This window comes from Podarcis vaucheri (assembly GCF_965113315.1).
Source record: "Podarcis vaucheri genome assembly, chromosome: 10".
Lineage (NCBI taxonomy): Eukaryota > Metazoa > Chordata > Lepidosauria > Squamata > Lacertidae > Podarcis > Podarcis vaucheri.
Window position 1 is genome coordinate 55300895 of NC_138748.1, and position 25371 is coordinate 55326265.

The following is a 25371-nucleotide window of genomic DNA, read 5'->3' on the forward strand; positions in this document are numbered from 1 at the left end:
GCCCCTCTGTTTTTATGTCTGCTCTTCTCTTGTTATCCAGTTATGTTGGATGCCTTGCTGATTATTCAGATAAGAGGTCATACTGTATTGGAAAATATGTTTCTCAGATATGACATGAATGGTTCAGAACAGTTTCCATTTACACCCTGAGCAAACATGTTCTGTTTGGGCATGCTTAGTATCAACTGACATCTCAGTAATTTGTTCATGGTTTTGTTGCTAGGTATTAACTGGTGATGCAGGAGAAGATGCCGAATGCCATGCAGCCAAGCTCTTAGAGGTCATTATTCTGCAGTGCAAAGGGAGGGGTATTGACCAGGTAATCATAGAATCATAGAGTGGCATACAGTTTTTCTTTTGCTGATGATCATTAGATAGTACTAGCTTGAGATGGGTCTAGTTTGTGCTTGGAGGAATGGGCTATTTGGCCTAGGTTATTTTTTTGTAGTGCTGGGTTAGGTGTCACTTTGATTCAGCATGACAGATGGGGCAAAACATGGCTACCTTGGCAAGGAATTCCACAGTCTAGACACAACCACTGAGAAGGCCCTCTCTCCAGTCCCAAGAGGGCCTGCACGGAATACCTTAGTAAGCAAGCATGTCTTAGTAAGCAAGCCTGAATTCTACTCAGTATTGATCCAGAGCAGTATTCCAATGAATAGTTAGCAGAGTAAAAACTTAAACATGTTGCAGGAGTCCCAAAAAATAGACCATTAATATTTCATCCAGCAGAGCTTTACTGCTGCTGAAGGCAAATAAGCATAATGGTCACAAATCCAATACATTCAGGACTGGCACTGTCCATAAGAAATCCAGTTGCAGCAGACTTAACTTAAACTTACAATAACTTATAATAAGACTAAACCTTAACACTAAGCATACTATATACAGAACACCACACCAGAAAGAAAGAGAGATAGAAAAGAGTGAAACCCAGGCCCCTTCTGGCCTTATTATTTTAGTCAGCATGACCTTGACAGGAAGAGATAACAGGACCTGTTTCAGCCAGCTGTACTCAGCTTCCCAAACACCAGGAACCTTCTGCTTGTTTCTTTCACACAGAGAGGCTTCCAGAACCCTCTTGAATTAATTAGAATAGGAAAGATCTCTACACATCAGATCAGTACTTTCTGTACCAAGAAATGTAAACTGACAGGCAGTCCTTTAGATATCCCTGTCCCAAACCATAAAGGCTTTTCAAGGTCACCACCAGCCCTTTTGCCAGTCTGTACCTTCAGTCAGACGGCCACCTGCCGCCCACTGCTCTGGGTAGGGAGGGTGAAAGGGGTGTGAGTTGCATGGGAACCTTGGGCATTGCCACCTTTTCCTGTTGGCAGCTGACAAAATTGGGCAAGAGGAGAACAGCGGAGATGAAGTAGGGTCATGGTGGGATGCCAAACGAGAAGAGAAAAAAGGGGGGCAATCTGGGGAAGCTGGTAAAGGAAAAGGTTGAACAAGGGGTTGGGGGAGGTTGGAGGCCTCCCCTCCAAAGCATCCTTCATCTGTCATAGGACCTCCAGGTGTAGCTGAACTCCACAGCCCCCGCAAGCATGGCCAATGGGTGTTCCCCACACCTGTTCTATCAAACTGAGAAGTTATAATCGGGTGGTGAGAATTTAACCACCAGATGGCGCTCTGGGTGCTTTAAAATATTTTAATTAAAAATTGCCTCTGCTTCTCTGGCCTTCTGCTTCCAAAATTGATTGCCAACGTTCTGGCAGTAGCTCTTCTGCTTTGTTCATTACACAAGTATTTGTTGGTATCATTCAGCTGGTGGTTAGGTGGGACTCATATATGATGGGCTACAAGCTATCTCAGAGAAGTGACCGGTATAAATTATGCATATTTAGCAGAGTTGCACATTTTTTCTTATTTTGCATACCCCCCGGGAACAACAAAGAGCTTCATAGGGTAGCGAAGCTTTGCTTCCTGACAACTGGAAATCTTGTTCAGCCGTTTCTTTGGCTTTCTGAGATTTCATTAGGCATAGTTCCCATTTCTTCATTAATTGCAGGTCTGAAAAACAGGCCTTAAAAAAAAAAAAGAGCCGAGATTCTTAGGAAGCTGTATTAGAGCCAGTATCTCATTATATGGTTTTATAACATAATTTCTCCTTCAAAGTCACGTCAGGAATTGTGTGCTGTATAGTTGCATGCTTGTGAGGTAGCAATGGGGAAACCTGTGGCCCCCCAGGTGTCGCTGGGATCCAGTTCTCATCAGCCCCATCCAGCATGATCAATGGTCATAGGAACTGTGGTCCAGCATAATCAGGAGGGTCACAGGTTCCCTGACCCTTATTCTAAGGAAAGGTAATTCTAATTGTAAGTTAAAGCCTTTTAATGCCTGGAACTTACTCTGAACATATTTCATTTCTCCACTTTCCCTTTGCTTCCTCTACCCCATGTCTCTCCTGTTTTTCTATCCTCAGTGCATCCCGCTCTTTGTAGAAGCTGTCCTAGAGCGCTTAACGCGAGGGGTTAAAACCAGCGAGCTCCGCACCATGTGTCTCCAGGTGGCCATTGCGGCCCTTTACTACAACCCTGATCTCCTTTTGCACACTTTAGAGAACATCAGATTTCCTCACAACCCAGAGCCCATCACTGCGCAGTTCATAAACCAGTGGATGAATGATACAGATTGTTTCCTTGGGTAGGTGTCCAGTGGTTTTCTTTTTTCTTTTCTAAAAGCTTAGGGCTTCTTGGAAAGCGACTTTTTATTTTGGTTTGCGTAGAGGGTCCAGGAAAATATCAAAACCTGTGTGGAGGGAGGATTTTCCTTGACTTTCCCCACCAACTGCAGCTCCAAATTGTACTCTGATATGTTTTTCACAACAAAGAAAATCTGTTTGGCTTATTTTTTTAAAATAACATCTTTTCCTCCAATCGTTTTGTTTTATATACGCACTTTAGCTCGGTTATGTTAAGAAGACTCCACGTCAGCCATAGAAATCCTCGGAAATTACTAACTGGCAAGAAGAAAAAATACTAGCCATGCTATGTTTGCTTGGTATAGATGATATAGATATAGATATAGATATAGATATAGATATAGATATAGATATCTAAGATTGGTTCCCAAAGCAGCTTACAATGAAAATCCATACCAAATTGCAATTATAATTAGGAATATGTTACAGGTAGGTAGCTGTGTTGGTCTGCCGTAGTCGAAACAAAGTAAAAAAAATCCTTCCAGTAGCACCTTAGAGACCAACTAAGTTTATCGTTGGTATGAGCTGAAGAAGTGTGCATGCACATGAAAGCTCATACCAGTGACAAACTTAGTTGGTCTCTTAAGGTGCTACTGGAAGGAATTATTTTATTTTGTTTCAATTAGGGACATGTCACTGTGCAGAAGAGAGAGGTTGCTTTTAGCCTCTGGCTGTTGGTGGTATCATTTTGATTCCAGGCTGTTCTTTCCAGGGGACGTACAGGCAGGCTTGGTTGCTGGCTGATAGTAAAGGTGATCACCCCGCCCCTTGCAATGTCTTCTAATAGTGCCTGAATGGGTGGGGTGGGGGTATTTCAGGCAAACCTCCCAAATGAGAAAGGTAAAGTTATCTGTGGGGAAATGATCAGTGGGGGCAATTGCAGCGGAGGTTTTACTGTTCTTTAAAATTGGCAGCTTTTTAAAGAAAAAGAGAGAGAAGTCCCATCCCCATAGTTGAAAGCCGCTTCCTTCTAAAACCATTTTGGATTCCCACCCCCCAACAAACAGCTTCCATACCCCAATTCACCACTTGCAAACGAGGTGGCAAATTTTAAGACTCCTCCCCTCATCCCGAAATCATTTTTGGGGTTGAATCTCACCCCTGAAGTGAAAGTGAAACAGCAGCCTCCAATTCACCATTTATAAATGGCATTTTTGACACCCCCCCAAAAAAAACATAGGCTTTAAGAAGCTCATGCCTTCCCTCTCAGTGCATGTAGCGTGTGCCTCCCAATTCTGTCTTAATGGGTGTATAGAAGTCATTTGCTGTATATAGAGTCAGGAGTTTTAAAATGTTGTGCTCCCCACATGCAGTATCTGTGTGAGTAAGGGATTTTTCACAACCTGTGAATGGCAACATTTATACTGAGCTGTAGATTTCTTAACGATAAGGGATTTCAGATCACACTTGAATCTGTTGTATTGCTGAATTTTGTTGTGTTCGGAAGTCATTTTCTGTGGACGATTACGATGAACAGTAACAGACAGTTGTCCTTTAAGGCTGAGGAGGAAACATTTAACAAGAACCGGAAGCCATTTACTGTGGCTGTCTTGACATCTTGTAATATTCGTTCTTGTCTTGGAGTCGATGTTATGTAACTGCAAAGAATTACAGTGTCTCATAAATGCAGTTTTAACATGACATTTACTGCTCTGGTGAGTGCGTTGTAAAAGGGCTTTATTACATTCTGTGGTTAGGGGAGCTATCCAGCTTTCAAAGGTGCATCAGCGGCAGAATGTAACTCTTTAGTATATATTTTAAAATAAAAAGGCTTTTTGTCCTGTTGTGCCAATTAAAAAAACAGAAGACTCTTCATTCAGTTTTTTGCTTCTAAGACTTTTCCCCTTAGGCGATGGTTACATCATGACCAATTTATCTAAGGCTAAGGGCGAAGAGTGGACAACTTATTTGGCACTAAGGGCCTAGTTTTTGCCATCATATTCTTCATCTCATTATAAAGATTAGAAACTTTTTTTTAAATTTAAAACGGAGATTTTCTGGAATTCAACAAACATCCAAGAGCAGAAGACCTTGGCTTAGCTAGCAAATGCAGACAGTGGCTAATTCTGCATTTGAACCTCTTGTACCTTCTGTATTCTATACTGCTGCCACCTTGTGTTTAGGAAGGAAGCTATGTTCCTTCACTGCATGGGGCTGGACTAGATGACCCTCGTGTTCCTTTCCAACTCCACAATTCTATGATTCTAAGAACTTCTACTGAGTCTGTTGGTCCATCTAGCTTAGTACTGTCTACACTGACATTCAGCATAAACATTACTGAACTAGATGAACCAGTGGTCTAAGCACCTTCCTGTGTTCCTGTTTTATTTTAAATATTATTGTTTTAGCGCTTTGGTGTTTGTCCCCTTTGGTTCCTTAGGTAGACTGGGTGGGACATAAATTTAATAAATAATACAAATAGCGACGCTCGGGATTTTCTAGTCCAGCCACATCTGGTGGAGGGCCACAGGTTCTCTATCCTTCCTCTGTAAAAATGTCTCCTAAAGAAGGGAGACCAAAGACATGGGTAATGCATGCTATGCTCATTCAAACCTTGCAAGCTTGAAGCTCTCTTGGTTCCTGTTCTGTGATCTCCCTCACTAAAGGCCCATTTTGAGTTACCATCATGGTCTTGAAAATATATTTTCCCCTCCACAGTGAATCCTCTTGTGAGTTACTTGAAGGATACTCTTAACAATTTTGTTTCTTAAAAAATATGTTGAGCCCAGTTGCAGCATTAATTTAAGGTAGAGGCACATGCTTTGAATGCTGATAACACTTTTCAATAAAAGGATCCCAAGTCTTTGAGGTAAAAAAATCTCCCCCCCCGCCCTCTCCCTTCTCCCCGCCAAATATTTCACTGTTTATTGCTCCTATTTGCAGTGGTCCGTCTGCCAATTTTCATTCCGTACGAGAGTGCTCTTCAGCCCAATTGAGATTAATTTTTCTGTCAGATTTATAGTTGGTCCCACGTCATTATAATTCTCCAGAGGGCAGGGCATCTGCTTCATTAGTAACCACATGTGTTTGTTTAGCAGCGGACTCTTTGCAAATTATTATTCTTGGGTGGGGGGAACTTATTATCCAAATAACTGGCTATGCCATTTTACAGGGATGTAACAGCACTTCTGTGCCCAGGAAAGACTCTAAAATCTGTGCCTTTTCAGTTCTTTTCAAATTGTATTATTTTGTATTATTTCAAACCATAAATGGTCTCTTTTGTTAGTGTGATAGGACCACCTTGGACACCTTTGGATACAAGGTGGAGTATGCGCTTAGTAAAATGTTTAAATGATGAGCAGGGTCGGCCGACCCATGAGGCAAGGTGAGGCGACCGCCTCGGGTGGAAGGATCTGCAGAGGCAGCAGATCCAGCCTCCAAGGAATGCTTCACCCTGCTGCTGCCGCCCCTACCCCAGTGGCAGCAACAGCTGTGGTGAGCTCCTTGGAGATGGGAACTGCTGTCTCCTCAGCATCCGTACTCCAGTGCCAGCTCTACAGTGGCTTCTTGGCGAATATAAGGCACTGCTGGTCTCCTCCCACCCTTGTTCCCATTGTGGAACTTCACTCACCCCTTCTTCCCTGGAGGGGGACAGCATTTTGTGGTTTGCCTCAGGTGTCAAAATGTCTTGGGCAGGCCCTGAGAATGAATTTCCCACGCAGTCAAAAGAGCAAACAACTCTTCGTTTTCCTCAAACCCTGCTCCGCCCTCCTACTCTAAACAGGTGACTGCACATTGTCACCCTCCCCTGACTGCTTGCTTGTTTCTATGTGGCGACCAATACGTAGACCCCCTGTCATGCCGTTCTGCAGCATGAAAATTTAAATGCATGATGTAAATGAGATACTTAATTGGAGTTCTACTATGGCTGCCACTTCGAATCGTTTGGCTGATGTTTGGGTTTTTCTGCTTCTTCTAGCTCCCGTCTGAATTTTGCTTCAGGAATTTCTGCATCTGGTGAATTTTTAAATACATAATTAAAAGTTTTGTTCGTTCCCGTTAAACAGTGTCTATAAAAAAAGAAAGGAAAAGCAGTATTGGGCCTATGTAAGGGAAGCATCCCAGTATGCGTTATCCTCATCTACTACCCAAGACAGGGAGGCCTCTTTCAGAGAGCCTATTTGGTTGTTATGCTGCCACCTCTGAGAGTGATTGGGAACCAGAGCAGAACCTCCCAGGCTGCTCTGAAAGTAATCCTCAGCCTTTGACAGCTGAGATGTGTTTTTATACACATCTCTGTTTTCTGATTTAAACTGTATTGGTTTCTTGTTTAATTTCTTTTACCTGGCTTTAAATTGTGCGACTATAAATTGTTGTAACGTGGTCTGAGATCTCATTGTGAAGGAGGTTTAAATAAACCTGTAATAAATAAAAATGGGAGATTCTCACTCATTTGTGTGTATGTGTGTTTAGCCTCCATGATAGGAAGATGTGCATCATAGGGCTGAGCATTTTGATGGGGCTGCCCAACCGACCTCCCGCAGTAGATGCTGTGGCTGCTCAGATTGTTCCGTCGGTCCTCCTTCTGTTCCTGGGACTGAAACAATTGTGTGCCACCAGGCAGCATACGGAACATGAAGAACATGCTAAATCTGAAAAGAATGATGCAGAAGATAATGGTAAAATAATTAATATACATGTGTGCATTTCAGTGGAGAGGGCAGGGGATGGTTGCTATAGCAATACTGTTTCATCAGCTATCATTTTTCTATTTGTTACTAGGAAAAATACCTGTCATAATGTCTTTCAGCTTCCTTGAGAGGGAGGGACTGCATATTTCAAAAAATTCAGAAGTACTTTATATTCCCAGATTGCGTTGCTGAATAACCCTCTCTGAGAATTGGGCCACCTCCTAGAAGGATGATGGTCAGCAGTTTAATTTTTGCCTGAGTGTAGTGCTTTCCTTATTCTACATAGGTGAATTGCAACCGCTCATTTATGGGATAGCACTGGGGCCAGTTGTTCAGGAAATTTAGAATATTTTTTGCTCCCCCCCCAAGTGCCCCATTAAATCCTGAATATATTGTGACATGCCTTCTATTAAAAATAAACTTTTTAACAGAAGAGATTCCAAGTGATGAAGAGGAGGCCAATGAAGTCAGCCAGGAGATGCAGGAAAACCATGCAGGTGGTGGCGGTGATGCAGGAGATGACGATGAAGATGATGACGATGACTGGGATGATGATGCACTGGAAGAAACTGCTTTAGAAGGTTTCAGCACCCCTATTGACCTGGATGATGGTGTGGATGAATACCAGTTCTTTACACAGGCACTACTAGGTACATTCATCTGAAACCTAGAGCAATAGCAACAAAATCCACAAATGTCTTCTGTCTTCTCCAAGGCTACAAAATCTTTGTCAGATTCATTGTTATCTTTGGAGCACAACATTCAATCAGCTCATTGGCCTACTTTCAGTCCAAAACATGCACTCTGTATCCTACAAGGATTCTGTGAAACTCTAGTTGAACAGAAGATAGAGGAACCCTGCTAAGCTGGAAAACTCTTTGTTTTCTTCTTGCATTTCAGAAAGAGAATCGCAATCTCAAGCTGTTTTTCTAGGAAGGGCTAGCATGGCCTAACCCTGATTTTATTAGCATAGCCTAACTCATAAATAGCATAGCCTAACTCTCCCATCATCAGAAGGACCATAGTCAAGTGGTAAAAAAACATATTTTTATGCCAAATGTCCCAGATTCAGATGTACACAAGTCTATTTTATTCAGGCAGATCGTTGGCTTTGGCAGTCAGAACTCTGGTTCAAATCCTCTTTGGCCATGACATTCAGATGTTGGCTTTGGGCAACTCTCTCTCAGCCTAACTTACCTCCCTGGATTACAGTGGTACCTTGTTTCTCAAATGGCTTAGTTGTCAAACAAATTGTCTCCTGAATGCCGCAAACCCAGAAGTAAGTGTTCTGGTTTGCAAATTTTTTTTGGAAGCTGAATGTCTGAGGCGGCTTCCGCTTGAATGCAGGAAGCTCCTGCAGCCAATCGGAAGCCGTGCCTTGGTTTTTGAACAGTTTTTGGAGTCGAACAGACTATTGGAACGGATTAAGTTTGAGAACCAAGGTACTACGAGGTATGACTGTACTGTACTTTGAAAACAAAATGAGTTATCACTTCGTCAGGTGTCCTTGAGATTCTCCGAGCAAGGGCAGGATACAAAGATGATGGGTAAATTATTGCTTCTGGGGTGGGATGATTAAAACCAACAAGCTTAGCTGAGTGCTAGAGCAAGTGTTTTGAAAGCAGAAGGTCCCAGACTCAATCCCTGGTATCTCCAGGTAAGGTTAGGAAAAGATCCTTGCCTAAAACCCTGGACAGCCACTGCCAGTCAGCATAGATAATACTGAGCTAGATGGACCAATGGCTTAATATAAGGCAGCTACTTGTCTTCCTAGTTTGTCATCAGATACAAGTTGCCAAGTATGTCATACAGTCTTTGCTCACTGGAACAGGTATTTCAGCTCAATATACTGAAGCCAAAGGTAGACGATTTCTACTTGTGAAAAGGATTGTTTTAATGATAATGGAGGAAGGTTGTGGTGGGTTGTGTATCTGCCTTTTCTTTCTGAAACTTTCTTAAAAGAAAGACCATTATTTCTGTGTTGATAGCGATACAGAGCCGAGATGCAGCCTGGTACCGCTTGCTGACAGCACCACTCAGCAATGATCAGAAGACTCAGCTGCAGGGCATCTGTGCGTTAGCTGAACACCGGAGGAGTTCAGCAGGTGAGTCTGTTTATTTACTCTGTTGCAAGGATGTCTCTAGAAGCATGAATTGTACACTGCACAAATAAGAATTTTAATATTTGCAACCATGTCAAGTAATTCAAGCTTCCTCAAGTTTAAAACAAAACATATTCTGATTGCACAAAGAGAGAAGCACATTCAATAGATTTTCCCATTGCCCACTTTTGCCCATTGTAAGCACCCTTTGTGTACTGTATACTCTTTGGAGGAGGGGAGGTATCTTCAGTTCACAAGGCTTCTATCCTTTGAAGAGAGATAGATAAGTCTTCAGAGCAAGAGAGAGAATTCTCACTGTCCTTATCTTCCCTGTAGAGAAGACGAAGATAGAGAAGTGCCAGGGAACATTTGGCGAGAGAGAAATTGGAGGCAATAAATATGTAACGGACACCGCAGACAGCAGCAGTATGTATAGGATGGAGAAGCACAACTCAGAGGAAACTGCAAGCATAGCTCTTCTTCTGCCCTCCCAACTTTCTCTGTTTCAGTAAGAAAGGACAAAGAAACTTGGGTGAGGGAAGTAGAAATGGAGGTATGCAGCGAGTTTTTAAAGTCCACTGAGATTAAATTACAAAAAAGCATTTGTGGCTTTCTATATATTGCCACTATAAATAAGCTATCAACATAGTTCTTGGAACCATAGCTCAGTGACACAGCACATGCTTCAAATTTAGGCTCCCTGTTTCATCCCTGGCATCTCCAGTTCAAAGGATTAGATTGGTAGGTAATGATAGGAACCTCTGCTTGCCACTCTAGAGAGCTGCTAGACGAAGTAGATGGCACAGCGCTAGAAGGACCAATGTCCTGACTCAGCATAAAGAAGCTTTCTATGTTCCTTTGTTAGGCCTTGTTAGAGGTCCACTTTACACTGTTGTCACTTGGTATGTAGGACCAGTGATCTCTACAGAGAATTAGTTGCACACAAATTGAGTTTAGAGACTCCCCAAACAGTCTCTGCATTACCCACCCTTATTAGGACAGGAAGCTTAACCAAATGAATTATACAGGAATAGATTATTTCTACTTGTATGATACACCTATATATTACCTACTTGTCCGTACAAGCAAAATGTGGAAATTGCAGAGTGGGTGTTTTTCTATTGGGCTCAGTAGTTTTCCCTTTCCATTACAGAATATTACCCATCTCCAGTAGTGCAGGGACAATATAGAGGTATACAAATCTGCAAGATTATTTTGTTCCCCCCGCCTTGGTGGTACTTCAGAAATTTCAATCTTTTAAGAAAATAAATGCATGCATTTTGAAGGAGGTTCATTGGTGCTTTAAAAAAAACATACTTACTATCTGTCTCTTAAACTTATTTCTTTTTAATTCTAGAATCAAAGAGGATAGAGCAGCAAACGGGCTTCACATTTGATAACAAAGGACTGGTCTCTTCATTTAACTTTGGCAATCCTCCAGGGAGCAACTGAAGGAGGAAAAGACGAAAGCTTAAGGGACTCTGCAGAATATTTCATTATTGCATTTTATTAAAACAGCAACACACATTTGTGACTTGTGAGCAGACAAGGGAAGGTAATGGAGTGCTCTGGAAGATGATTTCCTTTTGGGAAAGGCAGTGGTCAACCCTCTTTCCTCTCATTAGGACACTCTTTCTAACCAGCTACTGTAATGTATAAATTCTTGTGGTATTTTTCTAAGTTGTTGGACTGAAGAACGTCTCTGTTCCTGCTCTTCCCAGTGAAATGGGGAAGCAGCTGTATGGAATTGGATTGAGTTGCACTTCTCAGGTCTTTGCCATGTGAAATTGAAGGGGTCCTATGGATAACAGTGCCTTCTGTTGTATATGGATTGCCTGAACAAATAATTTTGGAGTGCATAGTGCATTTTTTAATTTTATTTTAAGGAAGGACATTTAATAGGCACACTTCAAATCCTGCTTTCCTCTAGTGAAATCATGGCTGTATTTTGTCAGTCACAAACTTCACACCGTTGGCTACGCAAACCTTTCAGCTTTCCCGAGTTCATCTGTATGTGTCCAGGGTAATAATTTCTCTTGGAATTATCAAGAATAACCTTTATGTTCACAGCTGTTACCAGAAAGCAGACCTTCCCATGGAAAATATTTCTTTAGATTTCTACTTGGGGTTTGTTGATGCAGTGGTTTTCAAACTATCTGCCTTGAAGGAATCCTTTCTGTGTTGCCCTGTCTACCAAGGAATCCACTGTGCATTGCAGTAGGTCCTGGAGTATAGCCCTTCTGACTTTCTGAGCCTGCGACCTGACATGTTGGGTGGGTCTCACTATTCTCTCTTTCAGGGAAGCTGGTTTGCCAGGCTCAGTCTTATTATGAGCCCAAGGTGTCTCCAGAACAGTTTGGAAGCTATTGCTTTTAATGGAGGCATTGTAATTATTCGGGGGGGGGGCAGTTTGTAGATGTAGCAATGGTGTGCCTGGCCTGGCATATTCAGATCTAGAACTATCCCATTGCTCTTGTGGATTTATTGATGTATTGGTAATCAAACAGTGGCCTTTGCAAGCAGTGGTTCTTTATATTGTCATCTGTCTTTGACAAGAATGAGGTTTTCCAGCCATGCCTGTGCTGAAAACCTATGCTTTAAATAACTGCTTTTATTGGCTGCATCACTCAGGTTGTATCCAGCAACTGAGTGATCACAAAAATAAATAAATCTTAAGTTTAAAAGGCCAGTCTCCCGTAACATCAGAAATGAATTGGAACTAGGCATTGGTGAGCAGAACGTGAGAAAAATGGTCAGGTAGACGGGTGGAGCAGAACAATGAGCCTATGTTCATATAGCTTACCTTGCATAAAGGGAAGAAGTGTCTTAAGAAACCAGGCATCTGATGGAGACTGGACTGAGTCTCTGGACTACCACTTTCCTATCCCTGGTACTCATTCTCCTTCATCTCCCACTGCCCATTGTTGTAGCATGTGTTTCCCATGCCATAATACTGGGTGCTCGTGTCTTTCTCCAAATGTTACTGAGGGAACTTGGTGTTTGAGCCTTACCAGTTCTCCAGCCACACTTGATGGCTGTATCTAGTGAGAAATTTTCTCTTTGCATGTTACCAATTAATACAAAATACATGTATGCCAAGTTGATTGTGAAAGACATGTGCAGTGCATATTTCAAGTACAGCTTTCCCTTTTTAAAATACACAAAAGTGACAAGTGGGCAAGAACCAAACCACCTCGCTGGTTTGTTTACAAGGGGAAAGCCACATTTGAAGCATCATAACTGATGCATTGGTGCCCAGGCGCAAAATATATTGTGAGATGTGGTTTTCAGTGTTCAGGAAAAACGTTGATTCTCTTTCCCAGAACTGTTTCACATAGGTATACCTTGAGGAACACAGGGTTAAGCACTAAGCAAAGATAATGAGTTTTGTATCTTTAGGAAGAAGCATCAAAATTCTGGTTTGAGGGACGAACAACCTGAAGGTGAGGAAAGAGCTTCCTTATGAGATAGGGATGTACTGGACATTTTTCAAAAACAGCCCCAGCTCTTCATGCCTGTCACATTTAATCACCTAAAGCCATTCATCACTTAAACTATAAGGGAAGGTGGTTTAATTAAGGGTTTGAATTAAGACACACATTTCCTTGATTCCCTTGTTCAGTTTGTGCTTAAGCTTCCCCTCAACTCTATGTGGCTAGAAGACTAAATTTGTCTGCAAATATTGATCGTCTGATGAAAATACAAAATTTGGGATCATTGATAGGTTTGCAGTAAAGGGCTTGGCTTTTTGTGATGGACCACAAGAAGGAACTGGGGTTCTTTCTCTAATTGAAACAGTGAAGACTATTCTGTACAGAGGCAAAGCAGGGTTTGCCACAAAGTGTGCACCAAACAAGGAACTACATCCAGTTGTGGCTTCCTGTCAGTATCAATCAGATTTTACATTATTAAGTGTACATTTAAAACATTTGGTGTGCCTCTAAAAATTCTCAGTTGGCCTAGAGACTCTGAGGAGCTAGAATGCAAATGTCATCTAACTTCTTAACTAATATGCTGAATGTGTGCCTCCTTTTATATTTGTTTTGATTCTTTGATAATTCTGCCCCTTTTCTCCCAAACGCATTTCCTGTAAATGCTTTAGCCCATTACAGTCAATTTCCTTTGTCTGTTCTGGAATGTGTTGTTATGCAGTTGATCAGGAGACATCTTGCTGGGCAGTATTGGTGTGAGGAGGGGGCAGAGCAAGAGAGATTGAGAGTTTGTTGCTCTTCCCCCCTTTCACAACAGATCTTTGTGCAAATATGTCAGCAAAATAAGTATAATTTCACGCATGCAGGAAGGGATCCACATAGAGCTGACTTTGCTTTCTTTGGAAACATTCATTTAAATATGATTGTCTTGGATAAAAGATTTGAAGTGTCTTCCAGGATTGTGAGCAGCTCACTGATGACGTGTTTCCTCCCCATATATATGTCTGTCATATTTTTGTATGTTATACAGTGTTATGACAGGCATGACTTAAGAGAGCAGTTCCTTGATCTGAAAGCTTCATGTTGAGGGTGACCATTGGAAATTCTGAAATTTAATGATAAGTTCACATGTACCTGTTCAGTGCTGACTGCATTAACAAGTTCTGGCTTACATTCATGTATCAGAGGTCAAACACCAGAGATAAAAGCCTCCACATTGCCTTACACCACCCAAAACACAGTGCTGTTCTTCAGCTGAGTCAGTTCACTCTATGAACTGCTGGTTACCAACCACAATCAAGTGTAGAAAAACCAAGTGATGTACATGTGCATGTGTGAACCAATCTTTGAGGAAATAGAAGTCCTCAAACTGACTCGACAACTGGTGCCAACTTTTACTTGACCTGACAGATCTGTGGATATTCTAGGAAATAAGAGTTTGTACTGTCTAATCTTCCGGAACTGTAAATGTTCTAGGTAAACCTGTTGTTACATTTCGACTCCCCTCCCCAACCAAAAATAGTTGCCGGCTACCGCAACGTCCCCTTTCTCCCTTTCCACTTTTTGAAGGTTGAAACAACTAGCATGACTATCACAACCAAATTAACTCATTAAAACAATGAGGACCATTAAAACCTGGACCATTTTATGCTAAATTTTGAATCGGACTTGTTTTTTTTCTTTAGTAGAGCTTTGGTTACTGATAAGGGGGCTGAAATCACCAGCAGGGGGTCTTTCATTGACATATGAGTGTGATTACCCCCCCTTGCTTTTTCTTGTGTAAAAGACCACATGTCATGTTACCTGCATGACCCTTTTCCATCTTTAAATGTTTATTTACCTTTGACTGTTCTTGTAAAAACTTTGAAGTGTTGCCCAATATTGTCTTCCCACTACCTCAGGTAACATCAGATGGAATCTGTCACATGGGAGGAGCCCACCACCTGTGTTTTCCTCTTAGAAACTGGGATTGTTCTGCATGGCCTCTGTGTAGTCACACACATGGGTTCTGCACTTGTGCACAGCAACGTAAGGGATTTTATTTTTTTTGAGATCTTAAGAAAGCAGGTATGGATGTGATGCTGTTGCTCAAGGGGCAGACAAGTTCCTTCCCCCCTGATCTTTTTCAGTCACGTGGCCTCATTCTTTTTGGTATTATCTGAATACTACAAAGGAAGGAGCTATCTCAAGGGCTCCCCAGGAAACATGAGAAGAGCCTTGAGATTTCCTGCCGTATAATTTGAATTGATAAGCTTTCGTTAGACTTCTTTCACAAGGACTCAGCTGGGTTATGGCAATAGTCCTTTACCTTTTTTAAACATACACACGCATTGTGATTGCAAGTGACTCTGAAATGAATATTTATTCAAGACTACTTATAGAGTTTTGGGCCCAAACTAGGGTGTTAGATCTTGGGCCTCCCAAGTCTGCTGAACACTCTAGCTACTGTGCCTAGCTGGCTCTTTACTGAAGTTGGGTTGTTTCTATCCGATGCAGAGCAATGCAGATAGCTTTGTTGCAAAACTTAATCATTCTAGTGCCATTCTGGGCAAGTTCTACATTAGATTTTGTAGCCATGAAATTGTAAGTGGTCAGTGTAACTGCTTACAATTAAAGACTGTCTTTCTGAATGGGTCATCCATATAATTCACTCCTTTTTTGCCACTGTCCAGGAGTCTTGTATAGTTACCCATCAAGCCCCAAAGGGTTCACCCAGGTAACCTATTTATTGAGCATTGATCTTCATTTTGCTTGCACAAAGGTTATATGATGTTCACTCTTTATTGAATATTCATTCTGGTTTGTTTGTGGGGACAATCAGTTCACTTCCCTCTCACTTTCCTAACTGCAGAAAGTCTTTATTTAAAAGTGGATTGATTGCTCCAGAGCACTTTAATTGCATAAACCTAAATTTCTAATATGTGATTGAATCCTGCCTGCAAAATAGTGGCAGTCCTGGTGGTGACCTACGTAAGTTGTATACAGTGACCATTTTCATTATATTCTCCCATGTATGCCATTTACATCAACTCCTGTAAGAGTCATTCCATGGAAGCAATATTTTTCTCTCGGCAATACCACTTCATTATGAGCCTGAGGACCATCCTTTCTGTGTGTGCTTGTTTACAGGATGACTTGTACTCCCAAATTCCTCTTTGTCTGAGCGTTGCACTTCAGAGTTTGTTGGACTGTCTTGATTTTGTTCCCTTTTACCTCTGAATGCTGCTTTTTGGACCTGTGTGGTAGTTCATTGCATCCAGAGAGCTAAATAAAATTATGGAGCTCTTCATAACGAACAAAGGTGCTGCACCTTGTTCTAGAACTGGTAGAATGTGCTACAGTATTTGAAATCTTCCAAATTGCATGTTTCAATACAGTGAGAAGTGTTTGGGGAGCCCGCGTTTTGCTTTCTGGGCTTAAGAACTGTCTCATGGGATCAGACCAAAGCCCCATCTACTCTAGTGGGTAGTCATATGCCTCTGAAGTTCATAAGCAAGGCACAAAGATTATTTTTAAAAAAGATTTCTGCCCTGCTGTTCTACTGCCGATGCAATGTTCAGGGCAGCTCAAAAGCAATTTAAGATCAGAGTGTCATGAAATACAACAAAGGCAGAGACCACATAAAACAGCATATATTTACCAGCCTATGGGGACAAGCAAGCATCCTTAAATAAAGGCCTGCTTTATCACACACTCCAGATTCTGAAAATAACTACAGGCAAATGAAAATAAATGCATAGACAGGTTTTTGCTAAAAGTATGTTTTTTAAATGGTAAATAACTTTCTGAACTCCCAATAAAGCAGGGTCCATTCAGCTTGGATCCATGATCACAGGAGGGAACGCTCCAGGACTTTTTGTTGACAGAACTGATACTTGCTATAACAGCCAAGGGGGAGAAGGGGGTGAGGACCTGATGGTGATGTGAGGAATTATTCAAAGCATCTTTTTGATGCCAGGGATCATTCCTACAATTAGGTTTGTTACATCTAGATTTTGCGTCCCATTACAAAAAGTCCCAAAGCAATTTACAACCAAAGTAAAAATGCAATAATAAAAATCACATAAGCATTTCGAAAACTTTGTCATTAAGAGCTGTGGGTGCATTCTTGGTGCCAGACACTCCAGATTCTCTACCATATACAGTGGTGCCTCGCAAGACGAAAAGAATCCGTTCCGCGAGTCTCTTCGTCTTGTGGTTTTTCCGTCTTGCGAAGCAAGCCCATTAGCGGATCAGCTGATAAGCGGCTTAGCGGATCAGCTGATCAGCGGATCAGCGGATCAGCTGTTAAGCGGCTTAGCGGATCAGCTGATAGGCGACTTAGCAGATCAGCTATTAAGCGGCTTAGCGGCTTAGGATCAGCTGATAAGCGGCTTAGCGGCTTGGGAAAAAGGGGGGGAGGAAAACCCCCCCGCAGGAACTCGCAAGACATTTTCATCTTGCGAAGCAAGCCCATAGGATATTTGTTTTGCGAAGCACCTCCAAAATGGAAAACCCTTTTGTCTACCGGGTTTTCCGTCTTGCGAGGCATTCGTCTTGCGGGGCACCACTGTATTTTGCAAAGTTGTTTGTTAGCTCTGCATGTGAACACCTTTTAAGATATTGTAACCAAATGTTGCATGATGCTTCCTGAGATCAAGGAACAGATTTTCATCCATGTTTGGATACAACTGGATGCCATTTTGAATCAATATGACAGTCTGAACCTTTCCAAGTTGCACTAATTTCAACCACCGATTTCAAAATTGCACTGATTATTTTGGTTCTTTAGAAACTTCACACACACAGCCCTGCCCTTCAATATGTGAAGTAGCAATAAGAAGTGTCTGTAGGATGCTGTCTCTTCACCACTGAGTAACCCAAAGCAGCTGCTTTGGGAGGCATCTTGTGGCAGATGTAATGGAAGCGCTGCTTATCATTAGGGAAGTATCACAGCTGCACTGTGCATGTAATACCATTCTGACTCTTCCCTGGTTTCGTTAACAAAACACATATTTACTCCCCATCCTCTTGCTTCTCTCAACCCAGAGCATGCGCTATTCGAGCATTCTTCCAGCCTTGGGTCCCCGGTTGATGAAAGACTGCAATTCCCATCACCCCTAACTATTGACTAAGCTGGCTGAAGATGATGGGAGTTGTTGTCCAACAGCATCCGGGACCTAAATAAAAAGAGCACCATTATATTCAATGCAGCTGCTGCCCATGCTTCAGCTCCCTATAACATTGCATCTGGCACTGCTGTGTACAGTAAGGAGCTGGCAAGAGACTACCACATTTTATGGCTTGTCTCGCTGATGCATCAAAAAGCAACTCTATTTTTCCCCCCTCTTGCTGACTTAGAACCTGACCCATTTTGTTATTATTGCTGTTATTAAACACTTAAAAGTATCCCAGAGCTGGCCAGGATCTTGCCGCTGTGGTTACTGTACAAACATTCAAGGCTGCATTAGCTCTTTTATGCTGAGTACTAAGGCTCAGCCACACTTTCTTCCATTTTGGTTTTCTGGTTGAAAAATTATCTGTGGGATATATATATTTCCTTGAAACTTTGTGTGAATACTTATCTCTCCCCCCGCCCCCCGATTCTCTTCACTCGGAGCCGTCATTTTCCTTCCTGGATTAATTGCCTGGGTGATCCCACTCTATCGGAATATGGAGTGAATGGATGATGTCAACGAGGCTGCATAAACAATCAGATCTGGCTATGTAATGATGTCTCTGAGGGCAAGTGAAGTCAATTAAGAATGAAAGAACATGTCATTGCAATCTAAATAAATAGGCTGTTGGATTTTGCTTTCATATAAAAAAATAATGCCAAAAAATTAACTGAGAAAGTAGGGGGGTGGTTTTAAACATACTGTGAAAACATCTGAAAAACTGGGTAGTTTTTGCCTCAGTCCTGTTAAAGTACTTTTCAGATTAGAATATAAGCTAAGTGGTTTGATTTTAGGAAGGATCATCCCTTCCTCTTGTATGAAGAGCTTTTATGCCAAGTCAGACCATTGGTGTGTAGGTCTGTCTGGCCTAACAGCTCCTATGATCCTTAGCATTCCAGGCAACTAAGCTCTACAGATAAATTTGTATTTCAGGGACATACTTAGGAAGAGGCCATAGATCAGTGGGTAAGTATAGAGACTTGCATACAAAGGAACCCAGTTTCAATCCTCAGTTTGTAGAGCTGAGGAAAAACGCAAGTGCAGACCCTCCAAGTGTCCCTATTTTCCAGGGACAGTCCCAGGTTTGCAGAAGCCATCCCAGTTTCTGATATGATCACAGAATGTCCCGCTTTTCCTTAAGACCTCCCTATTTTCATCAGGGGGTATGGAGTTATGCAACCCCCAAGCCAAGGAGATAAGTAACTATACGACCTTTAGAATACATCTGCAGGCATTCTGTTTTTATATATGTTGGAAGCCACCTAGAGTGGCTGGGGCAACCCAGTCAGATGGCTGAGGTTTAAATAATAAATTATGATTATGATTATGATTGACTAGGATGTCCCTATTTTCATCGGAGAAATGTTGGAGGGTATGCCAGTGAAACCAGAGACGACCTGCCAGCCAGTGTAAACCATGCAGGGCTAGGCAAAGTAAAGGTCTGATTTTATGAAAGGCAACTTCCTGTGTTTCATGGAAAATCTTCCCCACTACACATTAGATGAAATTCAAAGGCCTGTTTTTGAAGACACTGGATCTAACTTTGATAAGTTCACTGTCTAATTCACTGCAATAGTTAATTGTTCTTTGAGGGTTCCTGAGACCTCTGAGTTTAGGGTGGTATAAAATTTCAATAAATAATATTCTGGCACCACAAAAGAAGTTAGTTTCTGCCCAGTCTACAGGAAGGGTAGGGAAAGTTTTCAATCTGAGGGCTGTGTTGGCTTTTGGGCCATCGTCCAATGAACACATGCAATTGGTGGGTGGGGCCAGAGGCAAAAGTGGGTGGAGCAATGATTGCAAGTACAGTATTTACTTTTGTACAATAGGCTAGTTTCTACAAACACTCCCACACTTCCCTCTCTTTAATCCAGACAGGCAAGAGGCATATTCAGAAGAATAAACCATCAAGGAGGATGCAAAGAAGGAATTGTTGGGAGTGTGGCTTGGCAAAAGTCCCAAGTGCCAGACAGAAAAGCTTGTGGGGCCACATTTGGCTCCAAGGCATGAGGATCCCCATCCCTGGCCTACAGTTTGCCTGCAGCCTCCAATTTCAGAGGCAATATGTTGGGACACTGGTTCACAATTGGTTGTCCATAGAACCCAGGGGGTCTGTGTAACCCATCTAGGGGGTCCATGGAGCCATTCTCATAACATAAACTACCGTACAGATATCAAAATTTCCAAAATTTCCATGGCTTGGCTTTTGAAAAATGGGATCTGCAGTACTTAGCTAATTGGGAATTACAGTATGCTAGGGGATACTAGGGGGACGCTGGTGGCATTGTGGGTTATACCACAGAGCCTAGGATTTGCTGATCAGAAGGTCGGCGGTTCGATGATGATGATGAATTGAAGGAATGAAGGTGAGGACAGGTGACCTCACCTAGGCCCGAAGTCCCCCCCCCCAAGCAGGCTCAAAGCTTGTGAACTATCACACTTGCTCCTTCTACCAGTTCATGGATGGTAGAAATAAAACCTTTTTCTCCAAAACTATTCCTTGAGTGTCTGTTGACTCCCACTTCCCTTTCCCAGGCGCAATATTTTTCCCACCCGAGGGCAAAACCTCATAAGGCTACAGAATAATAATAATAATAATAATAATAATAATAATAATAATAATAATAAATCACCCATCTAACTGGGTTGCCCCAGCCACTCTGGGCAGCTTCCAACAATTATGAGACCACAGGAAAACACCAAACATTAAAAACTTCCCTATACAGGAAAGTTAATATATAAATATATATATCAACACCGAATATGTATTTTTGGGCATATTTTCTCACAAAATTATTGAAGCGTATTCCATCTCATACTCAAAATGCATTTTGATCCTTTCTTTTGCACCCCGAAATGCAGAGAAGTGCAAAATCTAAAGGTGCCTGGGAGCAGATCAGGCCAACTCGTTGAAATTCAATACCGCTGAATTCCTAAAGAGTTCCCGCTACACGGTGGTGTAGGCAAGGCCTGCAAGGCAGGGTCTTATCTGCCCCGGCGCCAAAACTCTGGAAAAGGCAGGGAAAGATTGACACAGGTGCCGCTTCCCTTTCAGTCAGTCCCTTTTGGTTGTTTTTTAAGGCTGTTACGGAAAGCATAAATCGATACTATGGTGCTGCTAGACATTTTCAAAGTGTTATTCCCTTTTTCCCCTGCGGTTGTTTTATTTTTTGAAGCAGCTGCTGTGTGTGTGAATTAGTTCCCTCAGAACAGTTTCCCTCAGCAACAGTTCACTGGGAGAAATGGCCGTTTGCCTCCTGCCTTCTCTTCTCCTGGAACTGCCATTTCAAATGGTCATTCGAAGGCCAAATGTATGCATCTTTTGTGATTTCAATAACTGGCACTTGAATTTGCTTCCTTATGCTTTAATATGCTTATTATCCAAGGCCTATTGTCAGGCTGGAAGGCGACATATAAATATTTTATGTAAGTACCTGACAGTTCCAGTTTTTCTCAGCTTTTTGTTTCAGTTTGCTTACGTTTCTTTCAGCAGTTTTCATGAAATAAAAATCCTCACTGTATATACATTTTGCTTAATATGCGAAGTATCACTAAGTATATTACTTATCTAAATATTACTTATCACTAAGTAATGCATTTCTGTATGTTATTTTCACGAATCTATTTTTATATGTACTTTCTCCCAACATACACATTTTTGTAGACTTTTCTTTGTAATTGCAAAATTGAGTGGCATGCAAATCTCAAAAGATAGCTGTATTTTAGTTTTGGGGTAGGTTTGCATTAAAGCATGAAGTGAACTGAATTTCTCCCCCATCCCTAGGTGCAATAATGTCAGGACATGACACATTTATATTGGGTTCCACAATATAAATGAGAAGAGCAAAAAGAGCGCACCAGTCTCTCTGTCTCTCTTAATGGCTAGTTTGGCCTTTGGCGTACAGAGGAATAAGCATCATCCAAAGGACTGGGATATCTTTACATTTCCAAGACTAAATTGAAAGGGACAGGAGCTGGCCTGCTGCAATCAGCATGTGCCAGTGCAAGTTAAGCTATGAACCACCCAGCTCAAAATGCTGCCAGCCTCGCTACAGATGTCCTCAGTTCCACTTGGAATGCCTTGGCCTCAAATCACATGTGCGCTTGCTAAGTGTGCACACAAACACACACACACACTCACTCAAAAAATAACCTTGTGGGTGGCATAACTGCCGTCTTTTTCTTTTTGTTTACTCCCCTCCCCAACCGAGCATGCTGCTTTTAAGCAATCAGTCCCTTGTAAATTCTGGCTGGATGCTTCCCAGATTAGCTTTGGTTCGCTCACAGAGGATTTTGAAGCAGGCTGGCGGTGCTCCAGGGCTATCATCTTGCCTTTGTTGCTGTCCGTGGGTCTTAGTGGCACATAAAATATGGCTGTGTACACACAGCTGCTGGGAGGAAAACGCAGGGCTTCACATGCAGAAATCATTAAGTGCACTTACTTAGACCTGGTTCTTACAGTACTGTCGCCACATGGAAGGCATTGGAAATGCTCCTTCTTTGGCAGCAGCTCTCTGCAGAAGTCACCATGACGTGAGGGCCAGTTGCAGCGTGTATTGTCACAATTGCATGGAACTTTTATGTACCAGAGCTGCAAATATATATATATATATTTAAAAATGATATTTGTTGAAAAAAGGTTTCTCAAAATTACAAAGATAAAAAATAAGAAAATTACAAAAAGAAAAAACAGAAACAAAAGAAGAAAAAGAAAAAATAAACCATCATTTTCAAATTATCCATTTTCATTACCTTCTTTCCATGACCTCCTCCTCCCCCCTTCTCTTGTATCTTGATTAGTAATTGTCACAGCAAATCCTTTTCAAAATTCATAATATTCTGTTATTACTTTACCTTACTCTATTATCATCTTCTCTTAAAAAAACACCTTAAAACTTAAAACTTTAATCTTATTCTTACCAACTTCTCATAACCATTACCTTTTTACCTAATTCTTTAAACATTTTTTACAAGAGCCAAGTAATTTCATTTCAACATTTTTCCAACATTCATAAAGCATTTCTAGTAATAGAGAGAAAAAAGAGAATAAAAACAATCCAGTCTTCTTCCAGCGTCCCCTCCCCCCGGTCCCGGGATTGTCAGTCCTTTTTATCCCATTATTCTTGCACGTTAACCTGGTGCTCTTACATCCGAGGCCTTCAAATCTCTTCCATGTCCCTTCCGCAGCTCTTCTTCATATTTTCCTTTCACTCGTGGGAACTCCAGCTTAGTAGTGTTTTTGACCCTTTTCAACAAATCAGCCCCTTTCTCATAGTCCAGACTAAGCTCCATGTGGTATTTTAAGACATGTTTCAAATTTCCTTCAAAATTGGAAGTCCCAACAGCTCCAAACCTCTGGCGGCCCATTGCCAGACTCGGAAAGTCCGAACATCCCTGCAGCTGACACACCTTGGTGCTACTGGGAATGTAATGGATTGGGGATGCAGGCGGGTGCATCTCTGGGACTTTTTAAAGGGGGAAAACAATGATGTGATCTGCCAGAGTGCCACTGCAATTGTCACTTGAATGAAGTGGTAAGAAGTCTTTCAAGTTTGCAGCAGATTAACATAGATGAATCCAGAAAATGAGGTAAATTATCCAGCAGAGGCTGAATAATGTTTTTTTTTAATGGAGGAATCCTACTTCATGCAGTCAGTTTAAATGATAGCACTTCTTTGCAAAATCGTTTGTGTTTCTGATGAGAAGCAGAAGGTTGTCAGTTTACGGAAGGCCTTTTAATTATTTACTATATATATATATATATATATATCACACACTATAAAATCACAAGGTTAGAATACAAACAAAACAGAAGTTTATGCAGTCAATAAAAATCCAGAACCAAAATACTAACACAAAATATCAAGTGGCACAATCTAAAAGTCAACAGGCAGGAAATAAATGCCCGAACAAATAAAGATATGTTAAATCATTGTCTTTTGTTAAAGCTTAGTGGGTTTTTACAAGCTAAAATTATGCAATCAAAAGTGAACACCCCTCAGTTCAATGGAGCTTGCTGTCAGGCAATTATGTATTTGGTTACAGTCATATGTGCCTAACAAATTGGTTATTATGCCGTGTACACTAACCCTTGATTTCCTGACCAGTAACACCTGAGGCAGCTCTGGGAGGGCTCCTGCTTGCATTTGAGTAAGAGATAAAACAAATGCTTTCCTAGCTTCAGGAGCAGCAACTCTGACAATCACTAGCAGAAGCTGTAACACCTGAGCCAGGCTGGCAGACTATTTTATTGTTGTTTCCTGTCTGCGCCTGGAACATCCGACTGCTGAGGACTTAGTGGCACTTCAAGTCTACTGGGAACTTTTCTGGCAACTCAAGAAAAGTGTGGATGAAGGGAGGTGGCACTAGCCCTTGATTTCCTGACCAGTAACACCTGAGCCATCTTTAGATACCTTCCTGGAAAGGTTGGTGCCTTCCTCAACAGGTAAAAGGCTGCAGGGTGGCCCCTCCAATAGGGGGCCATTTCCTTGAGTCATTCCTCGTGGAAGGGGTGTTGTAGTGTAGAGCTTCTTCTGGGTGAGGGCCAGGGATGGGTGTTGGGTGGACTCTTCCCATGGAAGAGGAAGCTTGGTTTTATATATATGTCCAAAGCTTTTACCGTTGTTTGGTGGGAATCTGGGATGAGGGGTTGGAGTGAAGGAAATGATTGACTTCATCTGTTGTCAACTGAGGAGCAGCTTCCCGCAAAGATTAACGAGATGCTTTTTCTTGAGAACTTTGTAGTATATGATCAAGCTACGGTATTAGGAACTGTGTGCGCTTTTGTTTCTAGCCTTCAAGAAGAAATTTCATACACTTTCTTAGCTTTTTATCCCATTTGACATAGTAAAACTAGGCAGTTTTTGTTGATTTTTTTATGCATTGCTAGCATGTGATTGTACTTGAAATGCTTCTGATATTTAATATTACTATATACGTTTCAGAGATTGCTAATTTATATTATGATTTAAAATGTTACTCTGCAAGTAAGCTGGTCCCAAACCATTAGGGGCTTTATAGAGTAATAGTGACACTTTGAACTTTGCCCAGTAGCAAATGCGCAATCAGTGCAGGACTCTGAGCAGACAATGAGGTATTGATTTGCATTTTTGCGGTGTTTTGAGCTGCTTAAGGCATATTTATATGGGAAAGCAGCATACCAGGTAAAATAATGCATAATAATAATAATAATACACTTTGTGTATGTGTAATAATAGGTAAGTGCAGCTGTCTATATTTTTGGACTCTCTTTGGGGTGTGTGTGATGCCATAATGAGCTCTTGCACTCCAGATTTTAGGGTGAAGGGTGGGTAATGTAATAATAATACACTACTGGAAGCCACT

General features: G+C 41.6%; 1 protein-coding gene and 1 long non-coding RNA gene across 6 annotated transcripts in view; both read left to right on the plus strand.

Annotated features, from left to right (window-relative positions):
• Positions 1-12552, plus strand: part of IPO8 (importin 8) — a 37484-nt gene extending 24932 nt beyond the window's left edge. For all 5 annotated transcript variants that reach the window (XM_082240432.1, XM_082240434.1, XM_082240433.1 and 2 more), the window contains exons 20-25: positions 224-319; positions 2429-2649; positions 7121-7326; positions 7770-7988; positions 9327-9443; positions 10798-12552. In XM_082240432.1, the coding sequence (XP_082096558.1) occupies positions 224-319; positions 2429-2649; positions 7121-7326; positions 7770-7988; positions 9327-9443; positions 10798-10892 (954 nt within the window). In that variant the 3' untranslated portion in view covers positions 10893-12552. The remainder of the gene's footprint in view (positions 1-223; positions 320-2428; positions 2650-7120; positions 7327-7769; positions 7989-9326; positions 9444-10797) is intronic.
• Positions 12553-13325: 773 nt separating this feature from the next.
• LOC309542131 lies at positions 13326-16954 on the plus strand. The gene is made up of 2 exons (XR_014224111.1): positions 13326-16632; positions 16674-16954. It is a non-coding gene; the product is annotated as an uncharacterized lncRNA (long non-coding RNA).
• The last annotated feature ends 8417 nt before the right edge of the window (positions 16955-25371 follow it).